The sequence below is a fragment of the Hemitrygon akajei genome, chromosome 32 (assembly GCF_048418815.1).
Source record: "Hemitrygon akajei chromosome 32, sHemAka1.3, whole genome shotgun sequence".
Classification (NCBI taxonomy): domain Eukaryota; kingdom Metazoa; phylum Chordata; class Chondrichthyes; order Myliobatiformes; family Dasyatidae; genus Hemitrygon; species Hemitrygon akajei.
In genome coordinates this window covers 7,376,776-7,403,758 of record NC_133155.1, presented here as the reverse complement: position 1 = coordinate 7,403,758, position 26,983 = coordinate 7,376,776, and the positions used below count along the sequence as shown (strand labels likewise).

The following is a 26,983-nucleotide window of genomic DNA, read 5'->3' as shown; positions in this document are numbered from 1 at the left end:
TACCTTCTTCCCAATGGCAGTAGAGAGAAGAGAGCATGTCCTGGGTGGTGGTGTCCCTGATGAATGATGATGTACATGTATTTAAGATTTATATCTGACCTGATGAATGTGCCTCATCTGTTTCTATTCTGACTGGGCCTCCTCTATTCCAGTGGCAACACCATGATAACTTGTATTTATTTAGCTTTGATTTTATCCAGAAATGATCAAGTTCACCATAGAAGTGTTTCTACAACTGTAATTTTGTGGTGGACTGTAACACCGGGTGAAAGGATTAAATTCCTATCCTGTACAAAATTTGATTTACTGGTGTTTTAAATAGAATGTAGTGATTTAGTGCTCTTGCTAGCTCAGATGAGAGAGTTCAAGCACCCTCCTTTTGAGCTGTATGATTTTGTGATTTCAGTTGTTACTGCCAGCTAATATAGGGAGGAAGTTGCAGCTAATACAGTGTTACGTACCCCGTAACTGGCTTACCAAACCAGCAGAAATGGAATACACATTGGAGTCCGTAATTACTAGTAATTAATGAAGTTTATTAGCAAACTAAGTAATACAGTACAAAATGCAAATATGTATATATTACAGGTTAGCAATTATACACACACACACACACACACACACACACACACACACGTAAATGAATAGTCTTAGGAGATGATAAAAGTTCAGTTCAGTTTAGCTTAGGTCGAAGTAGTTGCTGGTGTAACATTGGAGAGAGAGAGTGAGCGGGATGTGAGCAGCTGCAGCAGGCAAACCTTCCATTGTCGTCTTGTTCCATTGTACTGATGTGGTCATTCAGTTATGTCCCCTCTGTTCTCGGCTAGACTGTTCTTCCATAGTGGACTCGTCACTCTGGCGTGAGTGGACACACACACAAGCCCCCACTTGTGTGGGGCATAGTTAGCAGCATAGTTCACTGGGGGGGTCAACTCTGGACCCCATCTCCACATGGTTTTCTCATCACACATAACAACAGGAAACAGTACTTTCTCAAGAAAAAAAGTTCTCTTTCTTCAGCAGATGCTAGAACTCCAGGGTAACACACTAAAGATAGTGAAGGAACTCTGCAGGTCAGGCACCATCTTTGGAGAGGAATAAAAATTCGATATTCTGACATTGGAAGCATCAATTTTTTATTCATCAGGACTGGTACAGGAATCAGGAATGGTTCAGAAGCAGTCCTGGTGAAGGGTCTCAGCCCGAAACATTGACTGTTTATTCCTCTCCATAGATGCTGCCTGACCTGCTGAGTTCCTCCAGCATTTTGTGTGTGTTGTGATCTTTCTTCAAAGTGTATTGTCTGGAGCCAGTTCCAAGATTCCAAACTATTGTTCCTGAATTAAGGACTTCTCCAGCCACTCTCCATCCGTTCTGCGGCAGATAGAGTAAATGTGGATTTCTCTCTATTAACTACTTCACTACCTTCTCCTTCAGCCTGGATTTTGATTGTGCGTCCCAGTACCTACAGATTTATATTAAAAATATAGAAGGTGGACATTGTATCCATTCCCTCTTCCCCCCCCCCCCGTGTGTCAATGAAACAGCCCGGGAAGAAGAAGCATGATTAGACATACAGAAATGGAATGAAACTACAGAATCACAGATGTTCTCAGTATTTTGTATATGGTAGTATAAAACCCAAGTATAAGCTCTGCACAGACTAATGAAGTAGGCCCAAGGGTTTTGACATACTGTAGCTATTTTGTAGACACATTATGGCAATATAAGGAAATCAGGCATCATAACCATGAAATAAAAAATTAGATAATTATGTCAGGTAATGTTAATTGAGAGAAGAATATTAGTGCAAATTGAATTGGGTTAAGAAAATGGTCCACATTACGACCATCACAAATGCCATTTAAAATATGTCCTTTTATAATTAGAAGGAGAATGAATGACAAAAATATTTACCACAGAAATGGGCATTACTATGATACTAAGTGATTAATATTCTGTCTTGATGGTGGTAAATATTGACAGTAAGTAGCTGGTGATAGTGGCCATTTTGTGTAAGTCTGTCAACCTGTCCGTCAGGTCTCAGTGTGTTTTGACCAGGGTACCTATCTTTGTTCAATGTAGTGAACCTCATTATGGAAGCTACACCTCTCTGTATCTACACACTCTGTATTGATATGGTAAGGAGTTGATTGCTTTTTGTAACTCCTGGTTTTCCAGTTCCTTCCCCACTCGAATGACCGCACACTGATCACTGGGGCTGCTGATTCCAAAGTGCATGTCCATGACTTGACTGTAAAGGAAACTGTTCACATGTTTGGCGAGCACACCAATCGGGTGAAGCGAATTGCAGCGGCTCCCATGTGGCCCAGCACATTCTGGAGTGCAGCAGAGGATGGAACAGTCAGGTAACTTTTGCAGCCTAGGCTCCTGTCTTTGTTTGGCTGTACCATGTACAATTAAAGAGATAAAGAACAGAAATGACCATTCATGACAGTTCATGACATCCGTCGACCACCTATTTACACTAATCCTACGTTAATCCCTGCTGTAGTTTGTCACCAATCCACATTACATTCTTCTCTGCTTGTCATTGTTTTTACAATTCAGCTCACTGATAGAATTTTAAGAACATGTGTTTTGACTTCATTCTGCCCTTATAATGGGCCCTGCCTCTTCTTGGCTTATTAACCACCACTCTATGATTCTCTTCATTATGTGGTCCAAGATCAGAATGGAGGCCTGTCATTTCTGCGCCACGTGGGCTCCTTTCATTCTGAAGCACAACTGCAGCTTTCATTCGGTGCCTACAAGAAGAACATCCTAACGACTTTGTTTTAAACCTAATTAGATCAAACTCACAACCTCAGAGACAACAGAACTGTCATGTGAAAACCTGGAAATCTTAAGAAAGTTTTCACATCTTAAGAAATCTTAAGATGGTGATACAGTGGATTCTGATTAATTAGGCAATTGGGGCAGCCACGTATTTAGGGCAACGCTTAAAGAACAAAAACTAATTGAGAAAGTAGTTGGATTTGCTTTGTTTATTTGGGATACTATGCCATTTAATTGGAATAGGAGACTGTTGCCGAACAGTTTCTAACTAACGTCAGATATGTACACTTGTGTGGCTGTTGGACACTACACTGTGCTTAAAGCAAACATTTTTAAATAGCATTAGTTGTGTGCACTTGTGTTAAAAAAGCAGTGACTTCTGTCACTGATACAATAGTCAAAATAAATTTATTATCAAAGTACATATATGTCACCATATACAACCCTGAGATTCATTTTCTTGTGGGCATACTCAAAAAATCTACAGAATAGTAACCATAACAGAATCAATGAAAGACCACACCAACTTGGGCATTCAACCAGAGTGCATAAGACAACAAACCATGTAAGTACAAAAAGAGAGAAATAATAATAAATAAGCAATAATTATCAAGAGCCTGAGGTGAGGAGTCCTTGAAAGTGAGTCCATTGGTTATGGGAACATTTCAATGTCGGGGCAAGTGAAGTAGAGTGAAGTTATCCCCTTTTATTCAAGAGCCTGATAGTTGAGGGGTAGTAACTGTTTCTGAACTTGCTGGTGAGTCCTGAGGCTCCTGAACCTTTTTTCTGATGACAGCAATGAGAGGAGAGCATTTCCTGGGTGGTGGGGGACCCTGATATTGGATGCTGCATTTCATGTAGATGTGATCAATTATGGGGAGGGCTTAACCTGTGATGGACTGGGCTTTTTGTAGGATTCTCTGTTCAAGGGCATTGGTGTTTCTATACCAGGTTGTGATGCAGCCAGTCAGTATACTCCCCACTACACATCTATAGAAATTTGTCAAAGTTTTAGATGTCATGCCAAATATCCGCAAACTCCTAAGGAAGTAGAGGCACTGTTGTACTTTCTTTATAATTGCACTTACTTACTGGACACAGGGCAGATCCTCCAAAATAATAACGCCAAGGAATTTAAAGTTGGTCGACCCTCTCCACCTCTGATGAGTATTAGCTCATGGAACTTCTGGTTTCCTTCTCCTGAAGTCAGTAATCAGCACCTTGGTCTTGCCGACAATGAGTAGGAAATTGTTGTTATGACACCACTCAGTCAGATTTTCAGTCTCTCCTATATGCTGATTCATCACCACCTTTGATTCGGCCTATGACAGTGGTGTCGTCAGCAAACTTGAGTATGGCATTGGAGCTGTGCGGGGGAACTGAGCACACAGCCTTGTGCACATTTACTAATGGAAATCGTAGAGGAGCTGTTGTTGCCAATCCATACTGACTGGGGTCTGCAGGTGAGGAACACGAGGATCCAATTGCACAAGGAGATATTGAGGCCAAGGACTTGGAGCTTATTGATTACTTTTAAGGGGATGTTGGTATTGAATGCTGAGCTATAGTCGATAAAGAGCATCCTGATGTATGCATCTTTGCTGTCCAGATGTTCCAGGGTTGAGTGAAGAGCTAATGAGATGGCATCTACTGTGGACCTGTTGCTCCCGTAGGCAAATTGGAGCGGATCTAAGTGGCTTCTCAGGCAGGAGTTGATACATTGCATCACCAACCTCTCAAAACACTTCATCACTGTGGATGTAAATGCTACTGGGCAATAATCATTGTGGCAGGTCACCACGTTCTTCTTGGACACTGGTATAAATTGAAGCAGGTAGGTACCTCAGAATGCCACGTCTCAGTGAACACTCCAGCCAGTTGATCAACACGGGTCTTTAGTACTCGGACAGGTACCCTGTCTGTGTCGGATGCTTTTCGTGGATTCACCCTCCTGAAGGCTGCTTGCACGTTGGCCTCGGAGTCTGAAATAGGATCACTGGGGGGCTGTGGGAATCCGTGATGGTTCCTCCATGTTTTCACGGTCAAAGCAAGCATAGAAGGTATTGAGCTGATCTGGAAGTGAAGCCCTGTTGTCTCTGTTGCTTGATTTTATTTTATAACAGGTGATAATATACAAGTCCTGCGACAACTGTTGGCAAGAAATAAAGATTAAGGCAATTTCGAACTGTTTAGATCACTGCAGCTTCAAGCATTCATGCTTGGGGATGCTAGAAATGGCCAGGAGTGAAAATTAAATGATTTCAGTACTTCAACAAGTTTGGAACTACGAAGAATCAGAAAGTATCAGCAACCATCATGAATGTTACAATGAAAATGAATATTTTGAGGATGTAATCATTGATAGCATTATTTGAAGGCAGTCCATTATCTACAATAGGTGTCTGTGCTGATTTTGTTCATTTACAGTCAATCAAAAGAACGCGACAGCATGCAGGTACACTGGATGAATACCTCCGTCAATAGCAACTGGGAGCTAATACAGTTTTATAGTACTGTAGTAGTGTTGATAATGCATTTCATTCAAATGCATAATTTGTTACTTAGTTAAACAGTGGTTTGTCTTTTCATACCTATTTCCATGAAACTTCAGCTAATTGGGAAAGCCACTTAATTGGGCCAAAGTGTACTGACCCCGATATGTCCCAATTAACTGGAATCCACTGTACTTAGGGCAAGAATCTAAAGCGTGATTAAATTAATTCATGTCCACCAACAATAAGATTGAAAGTTGTAGAACTGGAAGGGATTCCAGAGCCTGGGAAGGATGAGGATATAGAAAGTTATGATGTCACAGAAGATCAGATAATAGACAAGCTACCTTTGCTCCATTGATATGTAGTCTTTTCTGTTGTAGACAATATGATCTCAGAGAGAGCAGCAAGCGCTCACAGATACTGGTGGACCTCACGGAATACTGTGGACAACAAGTGGAGGCCAAGTGCCTGGCCATTAATCCTCAGAACAACAACTATCTGGCTGTTGGGGCAAGTGGACCCTTTGTTCGTGTCTATGATGTTCGCATGATTCACAATCATAGGTAAGTAGGATGGCGCAGCAGGTACATTCAGGTTAATATTAGATTTGGGTGCCTAGAAACTGTAAACTTTGTGGTCCTCTCTGATGGGAACTCATTGCTACTAGTTGGGATGGCTAGTTTTTACTTTTGGAACAATCCAACCATCATTCTTCGAGATGGCATAAATTCTGGCACTTGATTTGAAAAGTGCAGGAGCTGCTTGTAAATGCCCACTTTTAATTAAATATAAAATCTGAGTAGTGTTGGTCAGCAGGTTTCTTTGAAGGTTTAAAGCAATGCCTGCACAGCACGATGTCCAACGTGCTTCTTAACAACTGATTACATTGGGTTAATTATGTGTACGTTGCTGAATTCTCCTCAAGGAATCACCAGGTTTAAAGATTAGAGGTTAGCTTTATTTGTCATCAGAATGTGTCATTTGCATGAAATCAAACCAGCGAGGATTATGCTGGGCAACCTGTAAGTGTCGCCATGCTTCCAGTGTCAACATAGCATGCTCACAACTCACTAACCCTAACCATACTTTGGAATGTGGGAGGAAATCAGAGCACCCAGAGCAAACCCACACAGTTACAGGGAGAACATACAAACTCCTCACAGACTGTGGCAGGATTGAACCCCAATCTTACAGCTATTGCTGAAAAGTGTAGTGCTAACCACTACACTACCATACCACCCATTGCCAAGGTCCTCCTTATTTTACAGATAGGTTGTCTGTGCTACGCAGATGCACCTTTTTGCCTCTGACCCTCTTTCCTTCATTTTATGGCAGAACCCTTTTTGTAGAGCTTGTTTTGCTATACTTTGGTTTTAGGGAACATCTTTGTTTGGTTTACATCTTTGTTACAGTGGTAAGTCTAGAATGAAAGTGGTAGCATATTACATCACTGGAGTTTCATGTTTGAGCCAATTGTCATCCTCACAGATAGGCCCATAATTTGGGGACATGATTATGCTATTTTGGCATAATTTGCTGAAGAGTGCATTTTGCCCATAGCTGATTAACAACACTATGGAACATTTACAACTTATTATGTGCTTAATGTTGGAAGGAAGACTTTGGAAATTATGAGCAATGATTTCCTGAGCTTGCTAGTTCTATCTGATTTCAGTCAAATGTTTGATTCCAAGCTCCTTTTTCTTAGTTTTTTTTTTAATGGCTTTTCTTGTTACCGCCTGGAAGGAGGTAAAGAAACCTGAAGGTATACACTCGCAATTCAGCAACAGCTTCTTCTCCTCTGCCATTGATTTCCAAATGGACATTGGACCCATGAATCCAACCTCACTACTTTTTTCTGTTATTTTGCACTATTTATTTTAACTTAACTATTTAATAGACATTTATATATATACTCAGTGCAACTCAGGTTTTTTCCTCTATGTTTATTTATCATGTACTGCTGCCATAAAGTTTACAAATTTCATGACATATGCTGGTGATATTAAATCTTATTCTGATTCTTGTCCACCTCCAACAAAAGCCCATTATTTATACATCATGTTTTAGGGAATGGTGAACTGGCATGCCTGGTGTTAATTACATCTCTTTCAGTTATTGAATTTCAAAAGGATACAAGACGCCTGCTAATTTACCCCACATTTCTGGGAACCCTATTATCTCCTGTATGTAAATTTCCAGGACTGTCTTGTTCAGATATCACTTGTCTGTTATATCAGATAGTGAACTAATAACAAGCCAGGGAGGAGGCATTCCTCCTGGGCTCTTACCTGGCACATCTGTTGTCACTTAAAAAGTCTGGTTCTGTACTAATGCAAGAATCCTTCGACTTTAATAATCCCTTTTTAATTGATGGTTATTGGTCATTATTTTATTCCCTTAGTTATATTCATTGGATTGGATAAGTCACACTAGATTCCTGGAGTATCATTATTGGTGCATAGCAGTTATGCTGATCCATTCTGTCTATATGATCATTAAAACAGCCACAGTTCAGATATTTTTGTGTTTAGCATAAGCAAGCATTTAAAGTAGGCTTTGAGATTTTACTACACTCCTAATATATGTTTTGGCTAAGCCTTTTGAATACAGCCCAGTCCATCACAGACAAAGCCCTCTCCACCATTGAGCATGTTTACAAGAAGCACTGCCACAAGAACCCCCACCATCCGGGCTGTTCTCTCTCTGCGTTACTACCATTGGGGCGGGAGATGCAGGAGCCTTGGGTCCCACACCACCAGGTTCAGGAACATTTATTACCCAACAACCATCAGACTCCTGAACCGGAATTCACTCACCTCAACTGTAAACTGATTCCACAACCTACAGACTCACTTGCTCTAGGATTCATGTTCTCAGTATTATGTATTTACTTATTTAGTTGCACAAATTGTCTGTTGTACATTAGTTGTCTGTCAGTCTTTGTTTATGAAAAGTTTTTCAGAAATTTAATTGTATTTATTTTCCTGTAAATGCTTGCAAGAAAATGAATCAGGGTCGTATATGGTGACATATTTGTTTAGATAATAAATTTATTTTAACTTTGACTTTGAAATCTGTACAAAAGATAACAAAGATGGACATAATATAGTTAAATTATTTTTTAATTAGGTGCTGGGGCAGCATAGTAGTATAGTGTTTAGTACAACACTTTACAATACAGGTGACCCGTGTTCAATTCCCACCACTGCCTGTAAAGAGTTTGTATGTTTTCCGCATGACCACATGGGTTTCCTTCCATGGTCTAAAGTCATATCGTCAGTAGGTAATTGGTCATTTTAAGTTACTCTGTGATTGGGCTCGGATTATCCATGCAGTATCTCAAGAAGTAAATTGCTTATTTATTACTCAGAAATTTCAGGATGTATGTTGTATACATTTCTCTGACATTAAATTGTACCTTTGAACCTTAATGTATTCATTTTCTGAGGAGCATAGGCAAGGCAGTATTTATTGCTCATTCCTAATGTCCTTCAGAAGATGGTAGTGAGCTGCCTTCTTGTAGCCCTTTGATGGAGGCATTCCTCAGGCGATCATGGAGAAAGTGCAGACTCCACATAGAGAGCACTGGAAGTCAGGATTGCACTTTAGACTCTCTGGCACTGGTCCCATGGGTTCTACCACAGTGGTTATCATCAAGAATTTAAGAAGAGATTCACTCAAAGTACTGTTTGATATAAAAGTAATTTCTTTCCACTAGTGGATGGATTAATGGATATTTTTATATCTGATTGCTTGTTTGTTTGGTCTGCAGTCTCCAACTGTGTTGATTATAAGTTTTCTTTGTTTCTGTTTGTAGAAAAGCAGTAAAGCAAAACTCAGTGCCTGGCGTGCACACATTCTGTGACAGGTACAAATCTGTACCAGATGGAGCTGTTCAGTATTATGTAGCAGGTATGCATACACTTTTAATATTACCAACATTTATATTTGACAGACCTAAAAATATAAAATAATCTTTGGCACAAGAGATTCTGTAGATGCTGGAAATCTGGAGGAACTCAGCAGGTCAGGTAAAGTAGGGGAATAAACAGCTGATGTTTTGGACTAAGACCCTTCTTCAGAACTGGAGGGGAAGAAGGGAAAAGGCAATGAGGAGGTGGGGGAGAGAGGAAGGAGTTCAAGTTGGCAAGTGATAAGTGAAAGCAAGTGAGGGGGAAGGTAGGTGGGTGGGTGAGGTAGGGGTGCCGAAGTAAGAAGCTGGGAGGTGATGGTGGAAGAGGTAAAAGGTTGAAGAAGGATGATCTGATAGAGGATAGTAAACCATGGGAGAAAGGGAAGAAGGAGGGGCACCAGAGGGAGATGATGGCCTGGTGAGGAGAGAAGTGGTAAGAGGGGAGCCAGAATAGGGAATGGAAAAGGAGAGGGGTTGGAAATGCCATCAGGTTGGAGACCACCAGGCAGAACATGAAGTGTTGAACCTCCAACCTAAGTAGTAGTAGAGGACTCCATGGACTGACATGTCAGATTGGGAAATGGAAGCCAAATTGAAATGGGTGACCACCAGGAAATCACACATTTTGTGGCAGATAGATGGAGCGATGGTACTCAACGAAGCAGTTCCCCAATTAACGTTGGAGCTCACCGAAGTGGAGGACACCATACCAGGAACACAAAATACCCCAACGGACTTGCAAGTGAAGTGTAATGTCACCTGGTGTGGTGGACACTATTAATATTTGGTGTGTACCTGATGGTCCTAGAGATTTTTATTAGGAAATTCCAACCCAAAAGTGAAACCAAGGCAAGTGATAGTGGGATAATCTGTACTTGAGGTGAAGAATAGGATATTGAGAAATTATATTTTCTTCATAACAGTGATATAGAATGTCTTGTGCCTTTCTGCACTGGGGATGCAAGGAGCTTCCTACAATCTAGTGTAAGCCAGCAGAGAAAGTATTTGTTTGTATAATTCATGACTTTCTGCCTTCAAGTTGATCCTGCATCTCATAGTCAAAAGCCAGTAAGTTTCAAGATAGTTAAAGAAGTAGAGAGTAGTAAAGTGGTAGAGATTTAGTTGATACATTCTTTTATTTTATATGGCATTTTTAAGAACAAGTTGCTGGGACTGAGCATCCCTCCTGATGCAGACTATAATTGTGAATGGGGGGGATGTTATAGATGAATCTGTTAATAATATCTGTAAGGGGAGAAATGGGAGATATTCAACATATGAATCCTGACTTGAAGGTAAAAATTCCCAACCAACCTCGAATTTTGAAGTAAAATTTATTGTCAGAGTACATAAAACACTGCATATCGCCACATACAACCCTGAGATTTCTTCTGCAGCATACTTAGCAAATCTGTAGAACAGTAACTAAACAGGATCGATGAAAAACAAGCTGTGCAAATGCAGACATAAATAAATATAGTAGCAATAAATACGAACATGAAGTAACAAGATAAAAGAGTCCTTATATGAGTGTAGTTATCCCCTTTTGTTCAAGGACCTGATGGTTGAGGGGTAGTAACTGTTCTTGAACCTGGTGTTGTGAGTCTTGAGGCTCTTGGACCTTCTGCCTGATGGCAGCAGCAAAGAAAGAGCATGACCTGGGTGGTGAGAAACTTAGATGATGGATGCTGCTTTTCTATGGCAGTGTTTCATGCAGATGTGCTGAATGGCTGGGAGGGCTTTACCCATGAAGTACTGGGCCGAATCCACTACCTTTTGTAGGATTTTCTGCTCAGAGGCATTGGTGTTTCCATACCAGGCCACAAAGTTTGCCAGGGTTCTTGATGGCAACCTATCAATTCAGCATTAATTTCCTGGATTATTGCAAACACAAGCTATGCATCTGTGAAGGTGCTTCCACCAAATTTTAATTGTAACATGTAAATCTACTGCTTAAGGGATTGTTTAGGCGTCACTTTACTTTGAACGTATATCTGAATACTCCAGTCACTTTTAGTAAATGCTGGAGAGCAGCTATTGGTGCAATATTGCCTGCAAATTCAGTGTGGTTCCATGTTTGGTTGCATTTATCCCTGACTGAAAACCAGTGAATTGTGCCTGAACCTTAAGTAAAGCCATGTGATTCTATTTACCGGTAGTTCATTAGTTTTCTATCACTGGAAAATTGAGGCCTAAACAAGACTGTTGAACTATAGAATAAGTTGCTGAACTGTTTTGTGAATCGTCTGTCTAGTTTCTCCTTCTTTCCTTCAGGTCATCTCCCAGATTATAATAACCGTCTTCGTGTGCTTGTGGCCACTTACGTGGCCTTCAATCCTGATGGAACTGAGCTCTTGGTCAACATGGGAGGGGAGCAGGTAGGATAAAGTGCAACTCATCATTCCTTTGTCAAAAGGCACCCCAGCACAGTTGTGAAATGTTTAACATAATACTATTACAGCAATCAGGGTTCAATTCCCACCACTGTCTGTAAGAAGTTTGTATGTAATCCTGGTGACTGCATGGGTTTCTTCCAGGCATTCCGGTTTCCTCCCACATTCCAAAGTCTTACATTTTAGAGTTAATAAGTTGTGGCAATGCTATGTTGGCGCCGGAAGCATGGGCTGTCCCTCAGCACATATTTGGACTGTGTTTGTTCAAAGATAGTGGGATGGAAAATACAATGCCCAGGGAAATCGTCTAGAAGAGAATGTGTTTGCATCACCTCCGGCCAAATCCATGCTGTGATAATGAGAGGATTAGCAGAATTTTAAGAAGGGAGATTTTTTAAAATTTTGCTGATTTATTATCCCTCTCAACCCTATTCTCCTGCCTTCTCACCGTAACCTTTGGTGCCCTGACTAATCAAGAATCTATCAACTTCTGCTTTAAATATACCCAATGACTTGGCCTCCATGGCCATCTCTGTCAATGAAATCCACAGATTCACCACTCTCTGGCTAAGTAAATTCCTCCACATCTCTGTTCTGAGGCTGTGCCCTCTGATTCCAGACTCCCCACTATAGGAAACATCTTCCCTACATCTAGGCCTTTCAATATTCAATAGGTTTCAGTGAGATCCCTCTTCATTCTTCAAATGATAGAAGGAAAGTCATTATGAAGAAGAGCAAGATTGCCTGCATTAGAATCCTGTCCTGAAGAACTCCTACAGCAATATCCTGAGCTAAGATAATTAACCTCCATTGAGAGCCATCTTCATCCATGTAGGAATAACTTCAGCTCATGCAGAATTTATCCCAAAATTCTGGCTGTCAAGAACTCCCTTCTCATCTTGGAAATATAGCTCTTTTATCCATGTTTGAACTTGGATAACTGAACACTAACTAAAGGCGCTAACTAACCACATGGCAAACCATATACAGTTGATGAGTTATACTTGGGAAGAAATTGAAATGGAAAGTTACTATGATTGCTGCAGGATTATACTGATGCAGTAATGTATAGAGCAATAGCAGAAATCACTCGAAGGAAGAAAATGCTCTTTCAATCCTTCTGCTCTTTTTCGATCGTCTTTACTAAAATAGGTGGTGTTATAAGCAGTGATGCTTGTTATCAGGATTTATAGAAGCAAATGAACTCAGGGTTTTCATAGTGAACGGTAGGGCCCCAGGGAGTGTTGTAGAACAGAGAGATCCTGTGAGTAGAAATGAGCACAGGATTTTCACAGTGAACGGTAGAGCCCCAGGGAGTGTTGTAGAACAGAGAGACCATATGAGTACAAATGAGCACAGGATTTTCACAGTGAACGGTAGAGCCCCAGGGAGTGTTGTAGAACAGAGAGATCCTGTGAGTACAAATGAGCATAGGAATTTCACAGTGAACAGAAGTCCCCAAGGGAGTGTTGTAGAACAGAGAGACCATATGAGTACAAGTACATGGTTCCTTGAAAGTGATATAGGTGATGTCCTAATGGGGAAGGCTTTTGGTTTGCTGGTCTTCATAAAGCTGGAATGTTGTTCTACGACATGTTAATGTGGCTGCATTTGGAATATTGTGTGCAGTTTTGGTCGTCCTGCTGTAGCAGGGGTTCCCGTGCTGGGGCCTGTTGATCCATTGTTTAATGGAATTGGTCCATAGCATTAAAAAGGTTGGGAACCCCTGTGCTATAGGAAAAATGCTATTAATCTGGAAAGAGTGCGGAAATAACTTATGAGAATGTTGCTGGGACTCGAGGGATTGCGTCATGAAGAAAGGTTGAGAAAGTTGAAACTTTATTGATTGAAGTGAAGGGGATGTATGATTTCCCCCAAATCATACAGAAGTGTAAATCATGAGGGGCCTAGATAGACCATATGCACTCAGCCTTTTTCCAAGGTTTGGGGAATCAAGAACAAGAAGTTTGAGGTGAAGAGACAGATTTAATAGGAACCTTAAGGGACATTTTTTTTCACCCAGAGAGTGGTCAGTATATAGAATGACCTGCCAGAGGGAGTGGTTGAGGTGGGTATGCTAACAGCATTTAAAAGACATTTGGATAGACGTATGTATAGGAAAGGAGTGATGTAAGTCAAACACAGGTAAATGGGATGTGCTTAGATGGCAGCCTCAATCAGTATAGACCAGTTTCTGTACAAGTTTGATTCTGTGTATTTTAATTAACAACTATGGTCTTTGTCGATTTGTAGCAGAAGTGTTACTGGAGGAATGTTCAGCCTGGGCACAAAAACATATTTAGCTAATGCTTGCTGTGTCAACCTTTAATTGGATTGATTTTATATATGCTGTTTGTTATCGTATTTTCCTTTGCTTGCCCAGTCTAGTTTTAGCTAAAGAGGTTAACCATTCCAACCCATAATCCTGTTCTTCGTTGCCAGTGTGCTTATGGAGTTCTGTTGAAACATGATAATACAGTCGATTTTGTGTTTGACTGCACTCAGCTGGTTAGGTTTTAGAAATATGATACAAAGGATCATAGGCAAATGACTGTCTTTTGTTTACAGGTTTATTTGTTTGATCTAACAAACAAGCAAAAGCCCTACACATTTTTGCTACCCAAGAAGTGCCACTCTAATGGTAAGTTACCTCTTAAATGTGATTTCGGTAGTAGATAAAGAGATTGTGCATCACAGTAATAGCTGACTTCAGCTCCTTGTGCACACAACTGAATTCCTGTCATGGTATTTATTGTACAGTCTAGGACTCTGAGCTTGATGGTTGGTGGGATATTTTCCTGTGGCTGCTTTCTCAGATTCAGATTCAGTTTATTGTCATTTAGAAACCACAAATGCAATGCAGTTAAAAAATGAGACAACGTTCCTCCAGAATGATATCACAAAAACACATGACAAAACAGACTACACCAGAAAATCCACATAACGTTTGGCAATCCCCAATCCAGAGTCCGGAAAGGCTGCTGCGTATTAATATCGCTACCATCTTAGCGCGTTCCCCGGAAAGGAACTCCAATCCCACCAGACAAACAAGACCAAAAACTAAAGCTACAAGACCTGCACAAAACCACAAAGTTACAACATATAGTTACAACAATGCAAACAATAGCATAATTGATTAAAAAAAAACAGACCATGGGCACAGTAAAAATAGTCCAAAGATGTTAAAAGACTTTAAGTTCGAAAGAAACCACCACACAGTTTCCACAAGTCCTCAGGGTCCCGCTTGACTCATCATCCCATGCAGGTGGCAGAAGGGAATACCTCCTGATGCAATACTGGTTTGTGTAGATTTGTTTGCAATCCCCTGCTGTAGTAATAGAAAGCTGCCTGCAGTATTGTGTACCTTAAATCTAAATTGACAGGAATACTGGGAGTAATCTGATATAACTGAACTGTTCTGTATTTTTCTCAGAATGATGAATCTGAAGCAGACTTTCAGTATAAAGATTTACTGTGATAATTAACTTTTTAATTCTGGATAACTAAGTTGTTTTTAGTTTGAAACCCATATTGCAAAGTATAGATTCTCAGAATTGGAGGATTCTGGAAGCAAGTGGTAATACTGAACACTGTAGGTTGGGTAACTTGCATTGCTTGCATATTGGAGGAACAGTTGTCTTTTAAAATATTTTGTGTTGGAGTAGCTGACTATAGTTATAATATTTAGGTTTTTTTTCAGAACCATGCCCAGCATTTTTTCCACTGAACTATATATGATTTTAAAATTTCAAAAATTATAATAAAGAGCTGAGACCAATTAGAATCCCATCCTTTCGGATCCCATTTAAGGGAAACTCAATGTGACCAGTAACTTTGTGAATCATTACATTTTGAAATACAGTGCCTTCTAGTTTATTGGGATATATCGGCACCAGTACAATTTGGTTCCAATTTACCGAAGTTTCATGAAAATAGTTAAAAAGGTTTTTAAGAAAGGCAAGCTGCAGTTAACTGAGTAACAAATTACATACTTAAATGAACACAGAGCAAATTAGAACACTATCAATACTACTCTACTACTATAAAGCTAATAATTAATCGATAATGCTTCCGTGTTCTTGTGATTGATTGTAAATTTTAAAAATCAGTGCAGAAACCTAGACAAATTACAGGAGGAGATAGAAAAGGCATGTCAGAAGGGCAATGTCATGATAAGCATTGGGGATTTTAACATGAAAGTGGATTGGGAAAACCAGGCCCGTACTGGACCTTGAGAGAATTTGTAGAATGCCTAAGGGATGGCTTTTTAGAACAGCTTGTTGTTGAGCCCACTAGGGGATCGGCTGTGCTGGATTGGGTGTTGTGGAATGATCGGGAGGTGATAAGAGAGCTTAAGGTTAAGGAACACTTAGGGAACAGTGATCACAATATGATTGAGTTCACTTTGAAATTTGAGAAGGAGAAACTAAATTCCAGTGTGTCAGTATTTCAGTGGAATAAAGGAAATTACAATGGCATGAGAGGGGAAATGGCCAAGGTCAGCTGGAAAGGGACACTAGCAGGAAGGACAGCAGAGCAGCAATGGCTGGAGTTTCTGTGAAAAATGAGGGAAGTGCAAGACAGATATATTCCAAATCAGAAGAAAGTAAAAGCAAAAGAGAGGGCATACAAGGAAGCCAAAGTTAGTGGGAAGATAGAGGATTGGGAAGCTTTAAAAAACTTGCGGAAGGAAACTAAGAACGTCATTAGGAAGGAAAAGATGAATTATGAAAGGAAGCTGGCGACGAATAACAAAGAAGATAATTTTTTTTAAGTATATAAAGGGTAAAAGAGAGTTGAGGGTAGATATAGGACCAATAGAAAATGGCGCTGGAGATATTGTAATGAGAGATCCAGAGATGGCAGAGGAACTGAATGCACATTTTGCATCAGTCTTCACAATGAAAGACATCTGCAGTATACTGGACATTCAAGAGTGTCAGGAAAGTGAAGTATGTGCGGTGAAAATTACGACTGAGAAGGTGCTCAGGAAGCTTCATGGTCTGAGGGTGGATAAATCTCCTGGACCTCGGGTTCTGAACGAAGTAGCTGGAGAGATTTTGAAGGCATTAACAATGATCTTTCAAGAATCGATAGGTTCTGGCATTGTACCGGATGACTGGAAAATTGCAAATGTTATTCTACTATTTAAGAAGGGTGGGAGACAGCAGAAAGAAAACTATAGACCTGTTAGCCTGACATCAGTGGTTGGGAAGTCGTTGGAATCGATTGTTAAGGATGAGATTACGGAATACCTGGAGGCACATGACAAGATAGGCCAAAGCCAGCATGGTTTCCTGAAAGGAATATTCTGCCTGACTAACCTACTGCAACACGTACAACACGCTGGAGGAACTCAGCAGGTCAGGCAGCATCCGTAGAAACAAGCAGTCAACGTTTCAGTCCGAGACCCTTTGTCAGGACTGGGGGGGGGGGGGGGGGGGGGGGCAGGGACCCTATAAAGAAGGTGGAGGGAGTGTGGGAAGGAGAAGACTGGTAGGTGCTAGGTGAAAAACAAATAAGAAAGATCAAAGGATGGGGGAGGGAATAGGCAGGAAAGGTGAAGAAGGAATGTAAAGGGAAAGCACTATGTGTAGTAGAAGAAGGCAGAATCATGAGAGAGGTGATAGGGAGTTGGAGGAGAAGGCAGAGTGAAACTTAGTGGGGGGAAGGGAGAGGGAGGGAATTACTGGAAGTTGGAGAATTCAGTGTTCATGCCAAGGGGCTGGAGACTACTCAGACGGTATATGAGGTGTTGCTTCTCCAACCTGAGTTTGGCCTCATCATGGCAGTAGAGGAGGCCATGTATGGACATATCCGAATGGGAATGTGAAGCAGAGTTGAAGTGGGTGGCAACTGGGAGATCCTGTCTGTTGTGGTGGATGGAGCGGAGGTGCTCGACGAAGCGGTCCCCCAATCTGCATCGGGTCTCTCCGATATAGAGGAGGCCGCACCAGGAGCACCGGATGCAATAGATTACCCCAACAGACTCATAAGTGAAGTGTTGCCTCACCTGGAAGGACTGTTTGGGGCCCTGAATGGTGGTAAGAGAGGAGGTGTAGGGACAGGTGTAGCACTTATGCTTGCAGGGATAAGTGCCAGGTGGGAGATCTGTGGGGAGGGATGTGTGGACCAGGGAGTCATGGAGGAAACAATCCCTGTGGAAAGCGGAAAGGGGTAGAGAGAGAAAGATGTGCTTAGTGGTGGGGTCCCGTTGGAGGTGGTGGAAGTTGCAGAGGATAATATGCTGGATCCGAAGGCTGATGGGGTGGTAAGTGAGGACTAGGGGAACTCGGTCCCTGTTGTGGTGATGGGAGGATGGGGTGAGGGCGGAAGTGCAGGAAATGGAGGAGATGCGGGTGAGGGCATCATTGATGATGGCAGAAGGGAAACCATGATCCTTAAAGAGGACATTTGAGATGTCCTGCAATGTAAAGCCTCATCCTGGGAGCAGATGCGGCAGAGACAGAGAAACTGGGAATAGGGAATATCATTTTTGCATTTGGCAGGGTGGGAAGAGGAATAGTCGAGGTAGTTATGAGAGTCAGTGAGTTTATAGAAGATATCAGTGGACAGTCTGCCTCCAGAGATGGAGACCGGGAGATTGAGAAAGGGGAGAGAGGTGTCTGAGATAGACCAAGTGAATTTGAGGGCTGGGTGGAAGTTAGAGGCAATGTCGATGAAATTGACGAGCTCAGCATGGGTGCAGGAAGCAGCACCAATGTAGTCGTCAGTGTAGCAAAGGAAAAGTTGGGGAGCAGTACCAGTATAGATTTGGAGCATAGACTGTTCCACATAACCCACAAAGTGGCAGGCATAGCTAGGGCCTATGTGAGTGCCCATAGCTACACTCTTGGTTTGAAGAAAGTAGGAAGAGCCAAAAGAGAAGTTATTAAGGGTGAGTACCAGTTCCGCCAACCGGAGGAGTGTGGTGGTGTTGGGGAACTAGTGAAGTCTATTGTCCCCTACCAGCCTTCTCCTTCCCACCCTCCCCCCACCTTCTTTATAGGGCCACTGCCCCCTCCCTCTGATGAAGGGTCTCGGCCTGAAACGTTGACTGCTCGTTTCCACGGATGCTGCCCAACCTGCTGAGTTCCTCCAGCGTGTTGTACGTGTTGCTTTGACCACAGCATCTGCAGTGTACTTTGTGTTAACCTATTGCAATTTTTTGAGGAAATCTCAAGCAGGGTAGATAAAGGAGATGCAGTAGGATTTTCAGAAGGCCTTTGATAAAGTGCTTAGCAAGATAAGAGGCCATGGAATTACAGGGGAGTTACTAGCATGGGTGGAGCATTGGCTGATCAGCAGAAAACAAAGAGAATAAAGGGATCCTATTCTGGCTGGCTGCCGGTTACCAGTGGAGTTCCACAGGGGTTGGTGTTGGGACCACTGCTTTTTACGATGTCTGTCAATCATTTGGACTGTGGGCTTAATGGATTTGTGGCTAAATTTGCCGATGATAGAAAGATAGCGGGTAGTGTTGAGGAAACAGAGGTGACTTAGATATTTTAGGGAAATGGGCAATGAAATGGCAAATGAAATACAATGTTGGAAAGTGTATGGTCATGCACTTTCGTGGAAGAAATAAATGGGCAGACTATTAATTAGATGGGGAGAGAATTAAAAATGCAGAGATGCAAAGGGACTTGGGAGTCCTTGTGCAGGGTACCCTAAAGGTTCACCTCCAGGTTGAGTCGGTGGTGAAGAAGGCGAATGTAATGTTGGCATTCATTTCTAAAGGTATAGAATATAAGAGAAGGGATGTGATGTTGAGGTTCTATAAGGCACTCGTGAGAGCACACTTGGAGTATTGTGTGCAGTTTTGGGCTCCTTATTTTAGAAAGGATTTACTGACATTGGAGAGCATTCAGAGAAGATTCACAAGAATGATTCCAGGAATGAAAGGGTTACCGTATGAGGAACATCTGGCAGCTCTTGGGCTGTATTTTCTGAAGTTGAGGAGAATGAGCTGGGATTTCATTGAAACATTCTGAATGTTAAAAGGCAGTTCTCTCAGAAAGTTTTCTTGGTCTTCCAGACCTCAACTTGACCTCCACTGTTCCTGTTAACTGCCATTTCTTAATTACATTACAAACTGAGGAAATGGCTATCTGAAAATGCTTTGCTATCTTCTTATAGCCTTCTCCTGCTTTGTGGGCATCATTTATTTTAATTTTCAGAGTGCTAGGCAGCTGCTTAGAGGAGCCCATGGCTGCTGATTGTTGGGACAAGGTTTGAGGAGTCAGGGTATTTATGAAGCTTTGAAATTTGCATCACCTGGCCTTTCCTAAGGATGATTGTGAACAAGCCATAACCCTAACAAGCTAGTTAAGGTCTGAGACCTTGGTAAAAATTATCTGAGAGCTCAAATCTCTTGGGGTGCCCAAACTTTTGCATGGTGCTCCTTTCCTTTTTTCCCCACTCTAAAATTGTACAAAACAAAAATAATACACTAATCTTGCTTAAAATGTTGAAAAGAATGTTTCATCTTTAACTTTATGACTTTTGGAGATCAGTTCATCTTCTACTCAACTATTCACAGTAACGGGAATTTTGACCGGCCATGCCCAAACTTTTGCATACCACTGTATATCAGGATGCTGTTTGTTGACTTTAGCTCAGCCTTTAATACTATCATTCCCACAGTCCTGATCGATAAGTTACTGAACCTGGGCCTCTGTACCTCCCTCTGCAATTGGACCCTTGGCTTCCTAGCCAGAAGACCACAATCTGTGTGGTTGGTGATAATTTCTACTCCTTGCTGATGATCAACACTGGTACACCTCAGGGGTGTATGCTTAGCCTACTGCTCTACTCTCTCTACACCCATGTCTGTATGGCTAGGTAGAGCTCAAATGCCATCTATAAGTTTGCTGATGATACAACTATTGTTGGTAAAGTCTCAGATGGAGACGAGAGGGGGTATAGGAATATCAGCTAGTTGAGCAGTGCCACAGCAGCGACCTTGCACTCAATGTCAGTAAGATGATAGAGCTGATTGTGGACTTCAGGAAGGGTAAGATAAGCGAACACGAACCAATCCTTATAGAGGGATGAGAAATGGAGAGAATGAGCAATTTCAAGTTCCTGGGTGTCAGTATCTCTGTGGACCGAGGCAGGACATAACATATTGATGCAGTTATAAAGAAGGCAAGACAGCAGCTATATTTCATCACGAGTTTGAGGTGGCATACAAGGAAGAAGTCATATCTCTGACACAGTGGTGTCAAGTAAACAACCTCCTTTTCACTGTCGCGAAAACAAAGGAGCTGGTTGTGGATTACAAGAGGAATGGAGACAGGCTAACCCCTCTTGACATCAATGGATCTGGGGTTGAGGGGGTCCTCGGCATCCACATCACCGAGGACCTTACTGTGTCAGAGAGATGACTTCTTCCTTGTATGCCACCTCATTATTGTTTGAGATAAGGCCAATCAATGTAGTGTGGTCGGCAAATTTAATCAGCAGATTGGAGCTATGGGTGGTGATAGAGTCATGGGTATACAGGGAATAAAGGAGGGGACTCAGTACACAGCACTGAGGGGCTCCTGTATTGAGAGACAGAGGGTTGGAGGTGAGGGAGCCCACTCTTACAACTTGCTGGCAATCTGACAGGAAGTCCAGGATCCAGTTGCACAAGGCAGGGTCAAGGCCGAGATCTCTGAGCTTCTTGTTGAGCCTGGATGGAACTATGGTGTTGAATACTGAACTGTAGTCCAAGAACAGCACACACTCAATGATTCAAGAACAGCTTCTTCCCCCCCACCTCCTGCCAAATGTTCTTAAATGAACATTGAACCCATGAACACTGCCTCACTATTTTTAATCTAATTCTTACTATAATCGAATTACTTATTTATTTTCATCTTTTGACATTATCATGTATTGCATTGTACAGCAGCTGCTAAGTTAACAAATTTCATGACATGTGCTGGTGATAATAACCTAATTCTGATTCTGACTCTGAATTGTTCAGTTATATCAGTTATCACAAATAAGTGACCATCTCGATTAACCAATGGCACAATTACCGTAACTGGAATCCACTGAATTTGCATTATATTGGTGTATATCTTTCATTTTGCATTTACCATATGACCTCTGATCTTGTATACTAAAAGTTTACTCTGCATCATCTATGTGCTGCATGCCCAGCATCAGAGTGGGTGAATGCAGTGCCAGGTGTAAAAATACAACAGCAACCAACAAGAGTACACTTGCTCACCCAAAAAAATAAAAAGTTAATGTTGCAGTGGCCTGTGTACAACTGTATTACAAGATATACTGGACTTCCTCCTCCTGAACTTGATCAAGAAAACTAAACAAAATATTGCCAGTGCTGGAAGCCTAGAAAACAAATTAAAGAAATGCAACTGTTTACCAACTCAATATGTGGAAAATATCTCAGGTGGCACAAAAAGAATTTAAAAAGATGCCAAAACCAGACGGGAAAAATGGGAAAAGTATACCACACATAAAAAGAGCCTCTTAGTAGATGGATAGCAAATGGCTGAGTGATTTATGATTTTTAAGAGGTGAGAAGGGGTGGAGAGAAAAGGAAATATGAAACCATGGCATAGTTGGATGGTGATGTCTGCAGAAGCAGAAGAAGGGATCTGATTTAGATTCTGTTAGCAGGCTATCTGTGGCCATACCGCTTTCTGAGATCTGAAGTGAGGAATCGGAGCTGTTGTAGACTTGGGAGAAAAAAAGGAGTACATGCTTGACCAAAATTTCTTATACTCATTTCAGTTGTGTCACTATCAGCTGCAAGAGAAGCCCACTGCTCAGTTGTTCACCTATACACTATAGTGTTTATGCTGAACTCCTCTCAAAGTCCTTCACCTAACCATATATTGTTATCCTTCCATACATAAAGAAGTTTCTTCTGATGATCCTATTTTATATTTTAAAAACTACTATATATTTGAAACCTCTAATTTTGGACTTGCTTGTGTCAGTTCTGAAATTATTGCTGTAATTCCATTTAGTTGTTAGGAGTGTAAATACATAAAGTTCCTACCCATATCTGAGTTGAGTGCTGTTTTACCTCCTGAATCTCCAACTTGAAGGAATAGTGTAGCAGTTACTTGAAAACAAACCAACACCTCTGAGAGACTGGGCCAGGCTACTCAGCACTGTATGGCATGCTTTCAATTAACAAATTTCCAACTCAATAAAGGTATGTTCAATCCTTTAATACAAAACCAGCGAAGGGGAATGATCTTGTAGTGATAAAAGCTAACAAAACTAAATTAGTGATATAGCAATCAGAGTTCAAATCAGTATAGTTAGCAAAATAACAAAGCTAGCAATGTAGTTAGCATTCTAATAACGTCTCAATTAGCGGACAGCAAACAAATATCATACCCTGTGGCATACTCACTCTGAAGTAGACTAGACTAAACTAAACAACTAACCAAACAAGAATACGTAACCATACTCATTTGCTTCTACCACACCCCAACACATGTGACAGAATACCATAATAAATGCACCACAAGCTACAATGCAGACAAAAATGATACATGGCTCCTACATCCCAGCCCCTTAATTATTACACTATAATAATTACAACTAAAATAGGCATGAAACCTTCAAGGACAAACATCTTAACATTTATACAAATGTCCTCTTTCTTCTTTCTTCTTCCAGTCAAGTCATGTAACAGTCATCCAGGCCGGATGTTACCAACACTTAGCCCAGTGCAGTGACCTTTACCACCACTCTCAAGTCAGTCAAGTCAAAGTCATGAAGCTTCTAGAGCTGTAGCTTCTCATACCTTTGCCTTCTGTAGAAGACAGATTTCGGTTATAGACCAGTCCAGATAACTGGTCTTGGTCTGACCAGTTGCACAAATCCTCTTCTGTCTGGAAAGACTTGAATGACTCTTCCCACCATAATGGGTTTTGAAGTGTTGTGTTACCAACTGTAAGCATAATGACTTCTGGGAGGAAATTGTGTTTTATAGCTGACCATTTCTGACATTCCTGTAACTGTGATAAATACTCTGTGACCTACCATGTCCTAAACAAGTTTGACATATGTTGGACCTGCTTCCCTCTGCGATCAGCATAAATGTCTTCCTTTTGGAGCTCTCTTGATGGTAAGTTTGGTGGGGTCACCTGGAGCACCAAATAAAGTAGATGACCCCAACAGACTCCCAGGTGAAGGGATCTGGTGGAGGATAAATTAGCGGACAGGCCTATTGCAGGAAGCAGAGAGAGATCTCCATTTTAACCTTTCTGAGCTCCTCCACTGAGAGACAATCTTAGCCGATTTGACCTTTGGCTTTCTTAATCTCTCTCTCTCTCTCTCTCTAAAGAATACGCTTGTTGTTCTTCAGCCGAGTCAGACTTGCTTCCTCTTCTGACTAAGAAACAAGAGAAGGTTATTAAATTTCAAGAATCCAGGTCACTGTATTCCTCAAACAGGTCCAAGATGAGAAGTGATGGATTCTACTTGTTATGGCGTCCACCTACTTTTCAATCGCATCGGCATTCATTGTAACATTCCTCTTGACTTCCCGATCATCTAACAGAAGTTCTCCAGAACAATCAGGATTTTCAGGCCATTCACTTTCAGGCTGAAGAAGGTTCTGAGGCCTTGACACACATGTCTAGTTCTTCAGAAATGCTTTCACCTTCAACCCTCCAGAGGCCACATCTGCCGGGTTGCTTGAACTGTTTACATACCACCATTGAGATACTTGTGAGATCTTAAGAATTTCTGAAACTCTGTTTGCAACGAAGGCTCGGAACCTGGAAGTTTCATTCTTGATATACTTTGGCACAGAAGTACTACCAGTTCAAAACACCAAGTCCTGAAGCTGCATGTGCAACTCCTTCCTCCACATTGTGTCCATACAGCTTGCCATTGTAGCAGTGGTGGGACTTCAGCGGAGTTGCCCTAGAATTTTGCATGATAAAGGCACTACACCTGAGAGTGCGTGTTGTGCAACAACAGGTAGGTCACTGCTCCATAGCTGTCTTCGCTTGAATCTGTAAAGTGGTGTAACTTCTTCAAAATCCAGGGGTTTCAAATGTCTAACAACCCTGAAGTCTTCCATCTGGCAGAGTTCTTCCAGCCAGCCTGTGCACTCATGATCAACTGATGTTGGTATAGCATCAACCCAGCCTAGGCCTTTCTTACATTGATCTTGTAGGATCTTCTTGGCAGATGACACCACCAGACTCAGGATTGATAAAGGGATCATAGATGGAACTAACTGTGGAGAGGATCCCCTTTCAGATGAGTGGTCTGTCTTAGACTGTGAACTGAAACTTGAAAGTATCAGACGGAATGCACCACTGCACACCCAGTACTGTCTCTACCGAAGCAATATCTTGATCCAAATCCAAATCCTTTATGTCTTTCACTCTTTGCTCTTCTGGTATCACTGCTAGCACTCTTATGTTGTTTATCTGCTGGAATTATGGGAAGTTTACAATCATGATTGCCAGCCCCTGTAAGGTCATTAGATACCAGGGCACTGCTCACTGCTGTGTCTGATTCTTTCAGGGCTTGTTTTGGTTCTGCACACTTTTCATTGAGTGAATATGAAGTATGCTGGGATGCTTGCCACTGCATACCTTGCATGAAAGACGCTTCCTGTAATCCTTGTGCACAATTAGCCAAGCCAGACACCATTTTTTTTAGGAAGACAATCTTCTCACTATGAGCGCTTTTCTCCAGCTGAGGGCATGAATCCAAAGTATGTTCACCTTCACAGAACAGACAAGCCCTTTTGTCTGACAACACCGTTTCCTTCGGTTCGTTCCAGGTTTAGTTTTAGCTTTACTTCTCTGAGTTGTCTCAGTAGTGGCAAAGCTATTTCCTTTAGCCTTAGAATGATATTGTGTCTTAGTTTTGTTTATGCCTTTGCTTACTGTTGGTGATGTACCATCCTGTATATTCCCAAATATAGGTGTGTAGTGGTCTTTACTTGCCTTTCTATAAAATCAACTATGTCAGTGAAAATAATTTTACATTTGTGCCTTTTTTTGCATTTTACAGACCACCACTTTCCATTTATTCCACAACATATAGGGCAGTTTCTTTACAGCAATCGACATTTTTAGCAGGCATGTCCAGCCCGCACACGTACTGCGTTTCTTCCACAGTATTGTAACAGCCTCTAAGTAAAAGACTCTGGCCTTGAAGAGCTTTCATGTCTTCAGATTTGATTAATACCCACAAAAGAGCCTTTTGCATGTGGGCAGATGTAATTTTCTGTTCATTACCAAAATGTCCCTGTAGTAAAGCCTTAGCTTTTACATATCCTTTCTTAGGGTAAACATGCTGGCAACTTCTGACAAGTTCTCTATGGCAACCTCTAGTGTACTGTTCAAGGAAATAGAGACAGTCACTGCAGCTGTCAGTCCTGCCTTCAACACTGTTTCCAAAAGCCCTCATGAATGCATGATCCAGGAATAGATCACCATCAAAGATTTGAATCTCTCTTGTAAGCAAAGATGAAGTATGTTGCTGTTGTACCAATAAGGTTGTTATGCCATTTTGTTTCCTCATAATATCGTTAGAACTATTTTGACCTCTGTCATCTAAAACAAGTGTGTTTCCATGCTGTAAGTTAATGTACACATGAACACTTCGAGCTGTTGGTTATGACATTGGTTCAGAGTGCCTCATTAGTGCAGGCTAAGACTAAATATCCTGAACTACCTCTTGGGGGTCTTGTTCATGTTTCACAGACACTTGAGGAACAAATAAATCAGCATTGACATTGTGTGTTTGTGTTTTTGTTTTTCTTTGTGTCTTTTCAATATAGGAACTCACACCATAGGACTGTCATGCTGGAGCTGTTTTAGCACTCACCACACGTGAAGCCTTTAGCACATTAATTTTAGCCATATGTGCGTCAATTTCTTCCTCCAACTTAAGCTGTTCCTTCCTTTTCCATAGATGCTTCTCTTGCTGTTCCATCTGCTCCTCTTGCTCTTGCAGTGCATGTTTGTCCTTCAGTAATCGTTGACATGCTAAATCAGCCTCTGTTTTAATGCGTGCAGTGGAGGTAGTAGATGCAGCAAAGCTTCAAGCGCTGACATTAGACGCACGGTCTTTGGGTTTCACATCATCTTGAGGGTCAGATGCTCTATGCGTAGTCAAAACATGCCTTGGAATTTGAGAACTATTGTCTGATGAAAGGTGAGACACATATTCACTTGTTGCAGCAACATGATCTTCAATGTTTTCTCAATGTACTGCAATAACAATCAATGTTTGAAAACCCTCTGTGTGGTCTTCCTTGTTCAAGCTTGGAGAGTAATGGGATTTACATGTGATGTTACTCAGAAACAGCTGAAATTAAACTTGTATGGCATTTTCTTTAATTTTATTGACATTTGTTTCATACTCCTTTT

At 41.4% G+C, this 26,983-nt stretch overlaps 1 protein-coding gene across 1 annotated transcript in view; it reads left to right on the top strand.

Annotated features, from left to right (window-relative positions):
- The window catches only part of wdtc1 (WD and tetratricopeptide repeats 1), a 70,305-nt gene that overhangs the window by 16,077 nt on the left and 27,245 nt on the right, over nt 1-26,983 (top strand). Inside the window, exons 6-10 of the mRNA XM_073034285.1 lie at nt 2,182-2,369; nt 5,675-5,857; nt 9,115-9,209; nt 11,485-11,588; nt 14,172-14,244. Coding sequence (XP_072890386.1) covers nt 2,182-2,369; nt 5,675-5,857; nt 9,115-9,209; nt 11,485-11,588; nt 14,172-14,244 — 643 coding nt within the window. The remainder of the gene's footprint in view (nt 1-2,181; nt 2,370-5,674; nt 5,858-9,114; nt 9,210-11,484; nt 11,589-14,171; nt 14,245-26,983) is intronic.